This window comes from Capsicum annuum, chromosome 1 (genome assembly GCF_002878395.1).
Source record: "Capsicum annuum cultivar UCD-10X-F1 chromosome 1, UCD10Xv1.1, whole genome shotgun sequence".
In the NCBI taxonomy this organism is placed as follows: Eukaryota; Viridiplantae; Streptophyta; class Magnoliopsida; order Solanales; family Solanaceae; genus Capsicum; species Capsicum annuum.
Genome location: NC_061111.1, coordinates 3,380,767 through 3,393,473, shown reverse-complemented (window position 1 = coordinate 3,393,473; position 12,707 = coordinate 3,380,767). Strand labels below are relative to the sequence as shown.

Sequence of the window (12,707 nt, the reverse complement as noted above, 5' to 3'; positions counted from 1 at the left end):
ACGGTTACTAACTCAATATTCTTTGTCGAAACAAGACAATTACTGTTTCTAATGAAACAACAATCAATATAACCACATCTTACATTCGTTACTTAACAAAGAGATTTTTCCTTTTCTTATGCACCATTTTTTGAACCTTCGATGTAAGCACTCTAAGGTCTTATCTTCAATATATATAAAACAATTACGGTTACTGACCCAATTTTTTTTGTCGAAAAAAGACAACTACAGTTTCTAATGAAACAACAATTGATATAACCACGTCTTAGATCCGTTATTTTTACAAAGAGAGGTTCTTCTTTTCTCATGCACCATTTTTTGAACTTTCGATGTAAGCAGTGTAAGGTCCTATCCTCAATGTATAAAATAATTACGGCTATTGACCCAAATTTCTTTATCTAAACAAGACAACTATAATTTCTAATGAAACAACAATCAATATAACCATATCTTACATCCGTTACTTTTTACCAGAGAAATTCTTCTTTTCCAATGCACCATTTTTTAAACCTTCAATATAAGCACTCCAAGAACTTATCCTCAATGTTTTATACGTAACTGATCTTCGGAAATTGTTTTTAAAGATTATTAAAATCGCTTAAAATTTTTTATTATAATATTAACTTTTGTTTTACCAATTCTGCCACGTAAGTCGGTATGTCCGAGTGGTTAAGGAGACAGACTTGAAATCTGTTGGGCTTCGCCCGCGCAGGTTCAAGTCCTGCTGCCGACGTTACCTTTTTTTTTTTTTTTTTTTTTTTTTTTTTTAACGAACTTTAGGTTCTGTTTTTTCTCTTTTTCAAATATTTGTCAGATTTTTTTTTTATTTTTTTTTGCAAGTTGATAATATGAACTTTGATCAGTAGTTTAAAATATATTCTTCCATTGTATTGATATGAGAAAAGTTGCAATGTATAATACTTTTCTTTTTAGCTTTTGAACATTTAAATTTTAAGTTTAAATATTTAATTAATCTAATCTAATTTAACTTTGAAAATTTATCAAATTGACTTTAGCGAAACGTGAAAAGTATTTTAAAATGAAGAAAACAATATTCTTTCTACTTTCAATTGCTACAACAAATTTCAATTAGTATTGAAGAAAATTAAATTCAACCAAGGTTCAAATGGAAGAATGATATCACAATGGTGCATATTGTTTGATTTTCAATAGAAAGTATTCTATTACAAGTAGCTATATATAAGGCTATGTTGAGAGGAGTGACAAAATGGGAGACATTTCATCTAATTTAAAGCTCCATCTATTAGTAACAGAGATAAGTTAAAGTATAATACACCTCTCATTAAAATAATTTTAAAGAATGTGTCAAGTTATAAGAACCAAATAAAATAAAACGTAGGGAATACCAAAACACAAATTCATTCTGTGGCTATGTAGCCAGCCTAAATATGCCTCTTGCATGGGCGGAGCCAGCCCTTTGATAAGGGTTTATTCGAACCTCGTTCGACAAAAAAATATATTATTTATACACAATTGAAATTATTTTTTATATATCTATAGTTGGTGTTGACCCCATTCGATTAGATTTTCTTCAAATATTGAACCCCTGAATTGAAATTCTGGCTCTGCTTCTAATCTTTTGCAAAAAAAAAAGGTTGAATGAACTATAAATCTACACAAATGAGTGTCTTAATCAATTCACACCCTTCCTAGAATGTGGTTAGTTCTCTAAGGTGCTCATTAGGTGTATATATTAGTCTCACGGCTGCCGGCAGTGGGAATACCTTGGAAAACAAAAAAATAAATAAATTCATAGGTGCTGCAAAAAAAAAAAAAAAGAATTATATGATTCATTATCAAAAAATATTGGTTTTCACTTTTCTACCTTAGTAATTACTTATTCTATGTTCAATTATAGTTTTTTCTTCATCTCTAATCCTAAATATTGGTATAATATTTTTTCTTGGTAAAATATATAAATAATCGACACGCAAACTCAACAGTATTTATCAATTTATTTATACAATAATCATTTAGACACTTTAATTATCGATTTTATTTATACAAAATTAATGCACTTATTGTGCCTGAATGCGGTCATTTATGCTTCACCTTAGTAAGTAATAATTACCAAATAAATTTCCCTCATCATTCTTGTTTTATTTATAATTTTCACATCATCCACAATATTCGTTTTTTTTCAGATATATAAGTTCTTGAACTAGATTACGACTTCCTCCAAAGTAAAGATTTACCTACATTTTATATTTATATACTAATCCAATTACTTCATGAAACATTTCTCATCGTACATTCTTATAGTCACAATCCCTTTTTTATGATTTAGTCTAAATAAAAATGGAAACGAGTATTAGAAATAAAATAAAAGTGGATCATAAATGTTAAAATATAATTTTACAATACATTCTTAAATTGAAAATGAATCGAAATAATATTTTACACATTCAAATAAAAAAATAACACATGTATTGTGTCAGTTTTCGAGTGTTCATGAGACACACCTGTACTTACAGACAACTTTAATATTTTTTTTCTAAATTAAAAACTTCTAAATCTATAACTTCTTTTGACATACATGTTCTTGAACTAAATTATCACTACATCTGAAGTAAAAATTTATTTACATCTGATATCTATACTAATTTATTACGACATGAAATATTTCTTCTCATACATTTTCTTCTAAACTATCATCACAATCTCTTTTTAATTTACAATTTAATTGTGATTTGATCATAATAATCTAGTACGATTAGATATAAAACAAAAAAATACACAAATTTTCTTAATAAAACAAAAAAGTAAAATGAAACAAAACGTAAAATAGTCAAGGTGTGAATGAAAATGTCATGTATTAATTTGACACTTTGTTTTAAATTAAAGTGAAAAAAATGACAAAATGTCCATTAAACAAAAATCCAATCCGCTCCTATTTGCTTTTTCCCCCTTTATACTCTTTCACACTCACTGAGACACTCTAACGAACACCTTGTAAGCAATTTGGTAAATCCAATAAATACTCACCAATTTCATTTTTATGTTGAAATATATATGTTAGCTTAGCTGTATAAATGCAAAATTCATAAAAAAAAATAAATACAGAAGTAAAAAAATGTCGGAAGTAGAGAATTTGATGTCGAAGAAGAGAGCAGTAGATCGGTATCTGAAACGGGAAGTTCTTGGTGAAGGTACTTATGGTGTTGTATACAAGGCCATTGATACAAAGGTATAATTTTGTGTTCATTTTTGTGGGGTTTTCTCTCTCTTTTTTTGTGTTTGGTGGATTTTTTTGGTGTTGTGGGGTTTAGTTTTTTTGTTGAATTTGTGTTGTGGGGTTTGGATTTTTGTTGAATTTTAATTTATTTTTTTTCATGTTGAATGGTTGAAGATTAGCTCTTTGTTGTTGTTGTTGTTGAGTGTGTGAGTGTGTGTGGAGGGGGTGGGGTTAGGGAAGGGGAAATGGAGGAGCTGATTACAAGGTGGAGATTAGAATCTTCGCCAATCAGGTGAAATTTCGTTTAGCTAACCAACTGAGCTACTAAGATTTGCCGTTTGTGAGTATGTGAGTGTGTGTGCGCGCGTGTGGGGGTTTGGGGGTTGGGGTGGGGGGTGTAGGTGTAGGGGAAGGGGAAATTGGGGAGCTGATTACAAGGTGGGGAATTGAATCTTCGCTAATTAGGTGAAAGTTCATATAGCTAACCAGTGTAGCTAAATCAACTGAGCTACTAAGTTTCGTTCTTTGTTAAGTTTTTGAATTGGAAACGAAAAGGAAAAGCTGTTTGAGTTAGGTTGTGTGTGTGTGTGTGTTTCATTTGCTATATTTTGTTTCGATAATTCTAGGAATCCAAGCTTCAACATAGTCCATTAGAATTTTGATTTTTCCATGTTAAATGGTTGAAGATTAAGGTTTGTTAAGTGTTTTAATTGCAAAGGGAAAGGGGGTGGGATTATGAGGCAGGGAATTGAAACAATCTCTGGAAGCTTTCACATACCCATTTGGTGCCTTCATAAAGAAGAAGTCCCAAATCCTGTCATGATAAAGGAGGAGGATTGTTGTAGGGTGAATTTCAGCATAATCATAGTTGATTGGCTGTTCTTTTGTTGATGTTTATGAATTCTGGAATGCGGTTCATGTAGTTTAAAAGAAAAAGAAGTGTAGAGTGAAGGTTTCAATGGAAATGTCATGTAATTTAGCACTTGCCTTGAATTAAACTGAAAAATGAAATCTTCATTAAAGAAATCCGATACGCTCCCATTACCCCCCCCCCCCCCCCCCTTTTAGACTCTTCACTGAGACACTTGAACTAATACCTTGTTACCAATTTTCACAATGAATTAAACACAATGAAAATTATGTTAATGGGAGGTCGTGTGTGTGTGTGTGTGTGTGCGTTTTTCAGTTGCCTTCTTTGGTTTCTATAATTAATGCCACGTTTGTTGATTTCTATCTTTTCTCCAAGCTTCACATAGCCCGTTGGGAGACCTGATAAAGAAGAAGCCCCTCTAAAGGAGGAGGATTGTTGTAGGTTGAAGTTCAGCATAATCATAGTTGATTGACTGATAGGAATGTGTTTCATTTGATTTTTACCGTGCAAAGTTGAATTGTAAGTTAAGCTTCATAAACTTGTGAATTGAGCACAAAAAAGGAAAAAAAGAATATTCTGTTAGTGCTAGATCCTAGATGGAATCTGGTGATTTTGAGCTCACTTTGTAACTAATCTTGACAAGGCATAATTCTAAGCTATGCTATATGGATTAGTGTGAGATTTTGAGAACATGTAATTTAAGAGAGTGGTTAAAATTGCCTTGAAAGACCAACTATTTTAGAAGTATTGTAGTGAAATGGACTTGGATAATGCAAAATGGAACCATAAAGGACTCATATAATGGACCCCAACGGGTTTTGGTTTTGGCTTGAGGCGTAGTAATCAATTGATTAAACATTTGGTTCCATTTTATATTGAAATTACGATATATCTGATGTATGCTTTAATTTCATTTTCTGCAGACTACCCAGGTTGTTGCTATCAAGAAAATTCGTCTTGGGAAACAGAAGGAAGGGGTGAATTTTACTGCCCTGAGGGAAATCAAATTATTGAAAGAGCTGAAGGATCCTACGATTATTGAATTGATTGATGTCTTCCCGCACAAAGGAAACTTGCATCTTGTGTTTGAATTCATGGAGACAGATCTTGAGGCCGTGATTCGTGATAGGAATATCTTCCTTTCACCTGCCGATATAAAATCTTATATCCAGATGACATTGAAAGGTCTTGCTTTTTGCCACAAGAAATGGGTCTTGCATAGGTATGTGTTTGTATATTCTCGATTTCACTAGATTCCGACTTGTGTTCAGATTCCTTAAATTATTGCCATGTCTTCCTGACAGAGACATGAAACCAAACAATTTACTGATTGGACCTCATGGGCAGCTTAAGCTTGCTGACTTTGGATTAGCACGTATATTTGGTAGCCCTGATAGAAGATTCACTCATCAGGTATGTTGGGCTATTCTACTTGAATGATCAAATGTGAAGGTGAACCTTGCGAAATGTGAAAAATCACTTTTCTATCATGCTATTTGTCGTAGTTTTTCTTTTTTTTTGGGGCTTCAAGAAGGTTCTCCTAGTGGAAATTCATGACATGTCATCTTCTCAAAAAAGGGGGGATTAGTTGATATGCTTGCACCTCGCCTAATGACCTCGACTGAGCCACATACTGAAATTGCCTTTGATTTATTCCTTATGCAAGTGGAGTTATCAGTTTCTCCCTCTGTTCTAATCAAATATGGAGGCATCTGTTTTTGAAATTTAGACTTTCTTTAGAGGATGTCCACCTTACCAAATAAGGGCGTTCTTTTGTTATTTTATCAAAATGTATTAAGAAAATCATAATTGATCCAATGCTGCACCTTTTTATATTTGTGACGATCAAAGTTGACAAGGTTACTCCCATCTTTCTATATAGCTAGTGTTGAACAGTACACAATTTCGATTCTTATGTTAATAACTATTGTTCACAGCTATTTGAATGTATCTACTTATTTGGTCTATACATTTCATTCCACTGTGAAAACTACATGTAAATTATTGATGGTATGACCTTGTTTTTGGGGAATTAGGAATTGCCGTATTGTGGTATGGGTACAAATTTGAGCAGGATGTTGTCAAAATAGTGCGGATATAACCTTTTTTTTTGTTATGAAGTTGATTGTGATAATAACCAAAGCATCAAGCAGATGCAAAGATTATAAAATAGAGGATCAAACAGCTCCAAGCTAAGAGGCAGAAAAGAACAGGAGCTGATGAAACCCACAAAAAGGTCTGCATTATACACAGGAGTATGGTTAGACCAACAATAGTGAGAAACCAAACATCTGGCTTTGAGCAAATGACTGACAGTTGAGATGCCATCAAAGCACCTTTGGTTCCTTTCAATCCATAGGCACAACAAAGTAGAGGCAGGAACCATAGACCAGATTCTCTTGATGGGCTCCTCAACTTTCCAAAGACTCTAGCTGAGAAAGGCTTCCCTAACACTGCTTGGCATAGTCCAATGTAGTCCAAACAGAGAAAAAAACATGGACCATAAATCTGCTGCAATAGGGCAGTGAAGAAATAAGTGGTTGGCTGTTTCAGCACCACAGAGACACATATAACATCTGTTAGCTAGTTGAAACTTCTTCCTCCTGAGATTGTCTTGTGTTAAACAAGCATTATTGAGAACTATCCAGCTGAAAAACACAAACTTTTGGGGACAGTTTTGTCTTCCATATAAGTTTCCAAGCCCATTGATCAATCAAGTTTTTGTTAGAATTCAAAACCTTGATTGGTACTTACTGAGTATCTTCCTCCCCTGCTGCTGCCCCAACAGAGTCTGTCCCTACTTTGATGGTTTAGCAGTCTATTTTGTATACAGACAAGAAGAGAAACGAGGTCTTCAATCTCCCAGTCATTCTGGGTTTCTCTTAATCTGGGATTCCTTGTGTTGTCGTCCCTTTTCTGGGCAATAGTTGAAGCTGGATAAGGAGCAATTGAGTACAGTCTTGGATTAGCATCTTCCATGGTGGTCTGGCCTATCCATTGGCCTTTCCAGAATAGGATGTGCTCACCATTTCCCACGTGGAATGACATATTGGCATTGAACTAGTCCCATAACTTCCTGATGCCTTTCCATAGTCCACAACCATAAGGATCACTTGTAACATTTGTACACCAGGGACTGTCACAACCCTATTAGCTTGAACTACCTCCTTCCACACTCCAATACCTTCCAGGTTATATCTCCAGTGCTTCAGTAACATACTTTGCTATGGAGGGTCAAATCCTTCACCCCTAAACCTCCTAGAGCTTTTGGTAGAATTACTTTGTCCCATTTGACTGGGTCGAATTTATGAGGTTCACTATTACCTTCGTCAAATCCTTCACCCCTAAACCTCCGAGAGCTTTTGGTAGAATTACTTTGTCCCATTTGACTGGGTCGAATTTATGAGTTTCACTATTACCTTCCCACAAAAATGAGCACCTGAAGTATCCAATTGCTTCAGTACCTTGCTGGGTATTGGAGAAGGGACATAAAGTAGGTCAGAATACTGCCCAACACACTTTTTATGAGGGTAATTCTGTCACCTAATGATAGTCTGATAGATATTGCCCCTGCCATGATGCCAACCTTTTCTCAAACTTTTCAATTACCGCATTATATCAGTTGATTTGTGTCTAGCACCCAAAGGGAGACCAAGGTAAATGTTTGGAAAAGAGCCAGTGTTTTCAACATATAATATCAGCTAAAACTTCCAGCTTAGGGATCATATTGACAGGGTAGATGACACTTTTAGACATGTTACTGTGCAGGGTTCAAAAATCATAAGAGTGAGATTGAGAATTTAAACTCGAGACTTCTCAGCACCACGAAAAATCAGGGTATCTTCTGCGGAAAGCAGGTGACATAAAAACTGATGGTCCAGGGCTTCTTCCTACATTAAAGCCCTCTAGGCTGTAGCCTGTACAACTGCTTAGCTTTTCCCAGCATCTTACTAAGCTCCTCCATAGCCAAACTGAATAGAAAGGGGGATAAAGGACCTGCTTGTCTAATCCCTCTCTTTCGAGAGAAGAAACCCACCGGACTCCTATTAATAAGAACAGACTATTTTACAGTAGAGAAGGAGTATCTGATCCATTTCTCCCCAAAACTGATTTGTCTTAGAATTGATATAAGGTACTCCAATTGGTACTCCAATTGATCTTGTCAATGGCTTTGTCAATATCAAGCTTAAAGAGTAGGCCATATTCACCATTTTTTACTGTTTCCAGTCTAGTACATCATTAGCAATGAGTGCAGCATCTGTGATTTGCCTACCTTTAATGAATGCATTCTGACAACCAGAGACCACCTTCCCAATCACCCTTTTCAACCTCTCATTTAAAACTTTAGCCACAATCTTGAAGACACTGCCTGTAAGATTAATAGGCTTGAAGTCTTTAAGTTCAATTGCTCCTTTCGTTTTAGGGATTAGAGTTAGAAAGAAGCATTAAAAGACATAACATTCTTTATTCTTTTTTTATTTAATATTTTATTTGGGTGAGTTAACAAATCATATTTTCCATTTTCATATCATGCTCTCGCTACTACTGTTACTGTTGGAAATAGTGTGAACAACATTTTCCTTTTTGGATACTTTTAGGTTTTTGCCCGGTGGTACAGAGCACCAGAATTATTGTTTGGTGCGAAGCAGTATGGACCTGGAGTAGATGTTTGGGCCGCTGCATGTATCTTTGCTGAGCTCCTCCTACGGCGACCATTTTTGCAGGTGAATGTCTATGTCATGATAATACTTCTCACAAGTTATCATTGTCCTTTGGTGTGTAATTGGTTGTTGCTATCACTAGTTTCCATGACTTGAGTTGCCCGGTTCTCCTTGATCTTTTGTATAGTGTTATGTAGGAGATGCTCTTTTCTGGAAGAGTTTTTAATGTTAACCTCTGAACCCGTACAGTCCTAGTTGTTTTTAGACGTAGTAATTGATTCCATTCATGGCATCCAGAAGATGCAAAATAGTTACAAAAGACTGAGCACAAGTATGTTAGCTATTGTACACAACCACTGAGCAAACAAAATCTGAAAAGCTATCAGGGGAATTCATGGGGGAAGAGACTCTTTTTGATGCATCTTTTGGGCTTTTCCTCTTAAGATATGTAGGCATATTCTCTTCTTCTACTTAACAGAAAAAAATTATATATCTTCCTCAATTACAATTTTGTAAATGTTGTTAGTCTTTGAAGACTTGTCTATCTTATTGAACCACAAAGACATAGGAGTTATACGGAGATCCAAGAAGGAGCCATGTTATGCACTCCCGAAAACAGTCCTGAAGACATAAATTTTCCTTGTCATTTATACTTTACCATTATAAAAAACAATGTTTTCCTTATTATTTGAGCTTAAGTATACATGCTGGTAAGATAAGGTGGTTGGGTCTTTATGGGTATGAAACTGCACGTGTCTTTTTGAGGTTAGATGTGATTTATGCATCTGCGTGGTCTATTGCTTGTTTTGATTAGTGGTTTTGCAATGGAGGACATATCATCCAAATGTTCATGATCTGTCCTGTTATTATTCTTCAAAGAGCTTGCCCTCTAATTTTTGTTACATAATTTTTGTGAGTTGTGTTGTCATCCCTTTATGTTAAATTTACATGAAGTTTCACTAGGACAAAAGCTGTGAAGTAGTTGTCCCTCACGCTCTGTTCTAGAAAATTTCATGTGCAGTTGAAAATGAAGCCATAGTGAAAAGCAAATTACTTATTGAGCTAGACTGAACAAAAATTTTTCCTTCCATGAGGTGGTCCTTTTCTATTATAAGTGCTTCAATAACTAATTGAACTTCTGTTGCACTTTATTTGCTGGCCAATAATTTGTTTTGAAATCTGTGACTATATTAGGGAAACAGTGATATTGATCAGCTAGGGAAGATTTTTGCGGCCTTTGGGACCCCAAAGCCTTCACAGTGGAATGATATGGTCCACTTGCCGGATTATGTTGAGTACCAATATGTCCCTGGACAACCACTCAAAACACTGTTTCCAACGGCTACTGAAGATTGCCTGGATCTTCTGTCAAAGATGTTTATGTACGATCCAAAAGCTAGGATCTCAGCACAGCAAGCATTGGAGCATCGGTATGTTTGTTCTTCATCTTGTTTAGTTTGCACACTTCCAGTTGATGTGATTACTGAACTTTACTTTCTTTAGGTACTTCTCATCAGGACCTCCACCTACGGAACCAGCTCTGCTTCCAAGACCTCCCCCTAAGCGAGAGTCTGCAAATTCTAAGATGTCAGATTTCAATCCACATGATGGTCCTATGGTATTGTCTCCACCAAGAAAGTCAAGGAGAGTGATGCCACACCGCGAAGGATTTGAGGCAAATGTGCGTCCAGAAAATATGGATGACCATGGAAATGAGGTCCGACAAGCTGCTGGTGAGAGGAGTGAACAGGTACCCATGTCACTGGATTTCTCAGTCTTTGGGATGAAACCACCCACTAGACCGACCATTAACAGGTATTAGCTGATACGCCTTGCAATATCTTCTAACCATAGCTACATGTGGTGTTCTTGATCTCATGTTGGTAATATATACCATTGTTGTTATCCTGTTGGCTGGGGAAAAGAGATGTACCCTCACGGTTATGCACCAAGACACTGATGCATAGAATGCTAATACTGACACCACCAACAATTTGGATATGCAGGAACTTATTAGTTAGTCATTTTATGGACCTGTTACTACTTTGATGTTGTATCATTCTAAGTCTCCTGAACATTTTTTTCATCCGCAGCGCTGACAGATCACATCTAAAGAGGAAATTAGATCTTGAATTCCAACCCGAAGAGGAATAAGATATCTTTCTGAATTTTTCCCCCCCCATCCAGGCGAGGGCTGCTATATTGTTAACAAGGTCTGTGGTAGATAATATCACTTATTATATTTTCATTCCTTTGGAATTTGTTCACTCTTATATCCATATTAATCTCAAGTTGCCGTGTTTGCCAATTTAGCAGGTCATAAATTTTGGTGAACAAGGAAAAGAATCCTTATTTTCAGGCATACCGGGTACTCTATTGCATCAAATGTCCCCTCTTCTTCATTTTGGGTAATAGTCGCCAGTATATTGAGTTATCGTTGGAGAAGTACATTGAGCCATGGCAATAAAGTTAATCTAATCATTCTTTATCGTTGAGAGGATGTATTTGTAATACAGGTCTAACATTCGTATAGACTCGAATATAATATGCCATTTGTAGACTGACATTATTGATTTGAATCTGTTCGAGTTTATATCAAATTTGAGTTTGTGAGACAATGTATTGCTTTTTGGCGTTGCTGATGTTAACTTGGTATGAAATTTTACGTTGCATTTGATCACATTTTGGTAGTGAGATGGAACTGAATTTAGTTACTTTCATTGGTAATGTCTAATGTCTATTTTTTTTTTTTAACATATTGTATGTAGTCTAATGTAATACTCATTCATATTTATTTTAAGTTTAACCGGATATGGAATTTAAGAAAGTAAAAAATACTTTTTGAATCTTATAATTTAAATTGAATGTGTGCCCCAACAGGTCAACATATCTATGTTGTTTATACTTAGTTTATAAAGTATCTATAAAATGTATAAGTTGTGTATACTTTTATATTTGTTAAATATGTTGCACTACACATATACATATTTATACTATGTAGGTTGCCTACATGGTACATAGTGCCCTCGCTAGATCACCTGTAAGATTATTGAGTATATTATTGTTGTTAGTACTACACACAATATATATATATATAACAACAATAAACCCAGTGTATTCCCACAGCGTGAGGTCTGGGGAGGGTAAGATGTATGCAGTCCATACCGCTACTTTCGAACAAGTAGAGAGGTTGTTTCCGATAGACCCTCGGCGGATAGTAAACATGGGGATGGATGAGATAATCGAAATAAAGAATAAGAAATAATAAAAATTAGAGACATATGAAATACGGGAAATAAGAGCAACACGGAATAAGAAAAATAGCAAATAAGAAATAGGACACTCACCTAGAAGTAACATACACTCACATACCAAAGACACCTATGTACACTGTCCTATGATTACTAACCCAGAACTCTTCTGACTGCTTGCTACAACCCACACACTAACACTAGCCTTCTACCCTTATCCTCGACCTCCACACCTTCCTATTTAGGGTCATGTCCTCAGTAAGCTGAAGCTGCTCCATGTCATGCCTAATCACCTCCCTCCAGTATTTCTGAGGCCTACCTTTACTCCTCCTGAAACCATCCAACGCTAGCCTCTCACACCTACGAACTGAGGCATCCGCGCCCCTCCTCATCACATACCCAAACCAATCTCAGCCTTCCCTCCCGGATCTTGTCCTTCACCGAAGCCACTCCCACCTTCTCCCGGATAATCTCACTCCTAACTCTGTCCCTTCTAGTAAGCCCACACATCCAACGCAACATTCTTATTTCCGCCACCTTAATTTTTGGATGTGAACGTGCTTAACTGTCCAATACTTCGCTCCATACAACATGACCGGACGAACTGCCGCTCTATAGAATTTGCCTTTAAGCTTAAGGGGCACCTTCTTATCGCACAACACTCCCGAGGCGAACCTCCACTTCATCCAATCTGCTCCAATACGTTTAGAATTATCCTTATCAATCTC

At 35.8% G+C, this 12,707-nt stretch overlaps 1 protein-coding gene and 1 non-coding gene across 2 annotated transcripts; both read left to right on the top strand.

Moving 5' to 3' along the window:
- Positions 1-651: 651 nt before the first annotated feature.
- TRNAS-UGA lies at positions 652-733 on the top strand. The gene has a single exon. It is a non-coding gene; the product is annotated as a tRNA-Ser (tRNA).
- Positions 734-2,868: 2,135 nt separating this feature from the next.
- On the top strand, positions 2,869-10,887 carry LOC107864765 (cyclin-dependent kinase D-3; the record flags this gene model as incomplete). The annotated part of the gene is given in 7 exon segments (XM_016711202.2): positions 2,869-3,208; positions 4,991-5,289; positions 5,372-5,480; positions 8,666-8,791; positions 9,923-10,158; positions 10,232-10,543; positions 10,822-10,887. Coding segments are annotated over 7 exon segments (1,257 nt in total). The 5' UTR covers positions 2,869-3,094.
- Between the last annotated feature and the right edge of the window lie 1,820 nt (positions 10,888-12,707).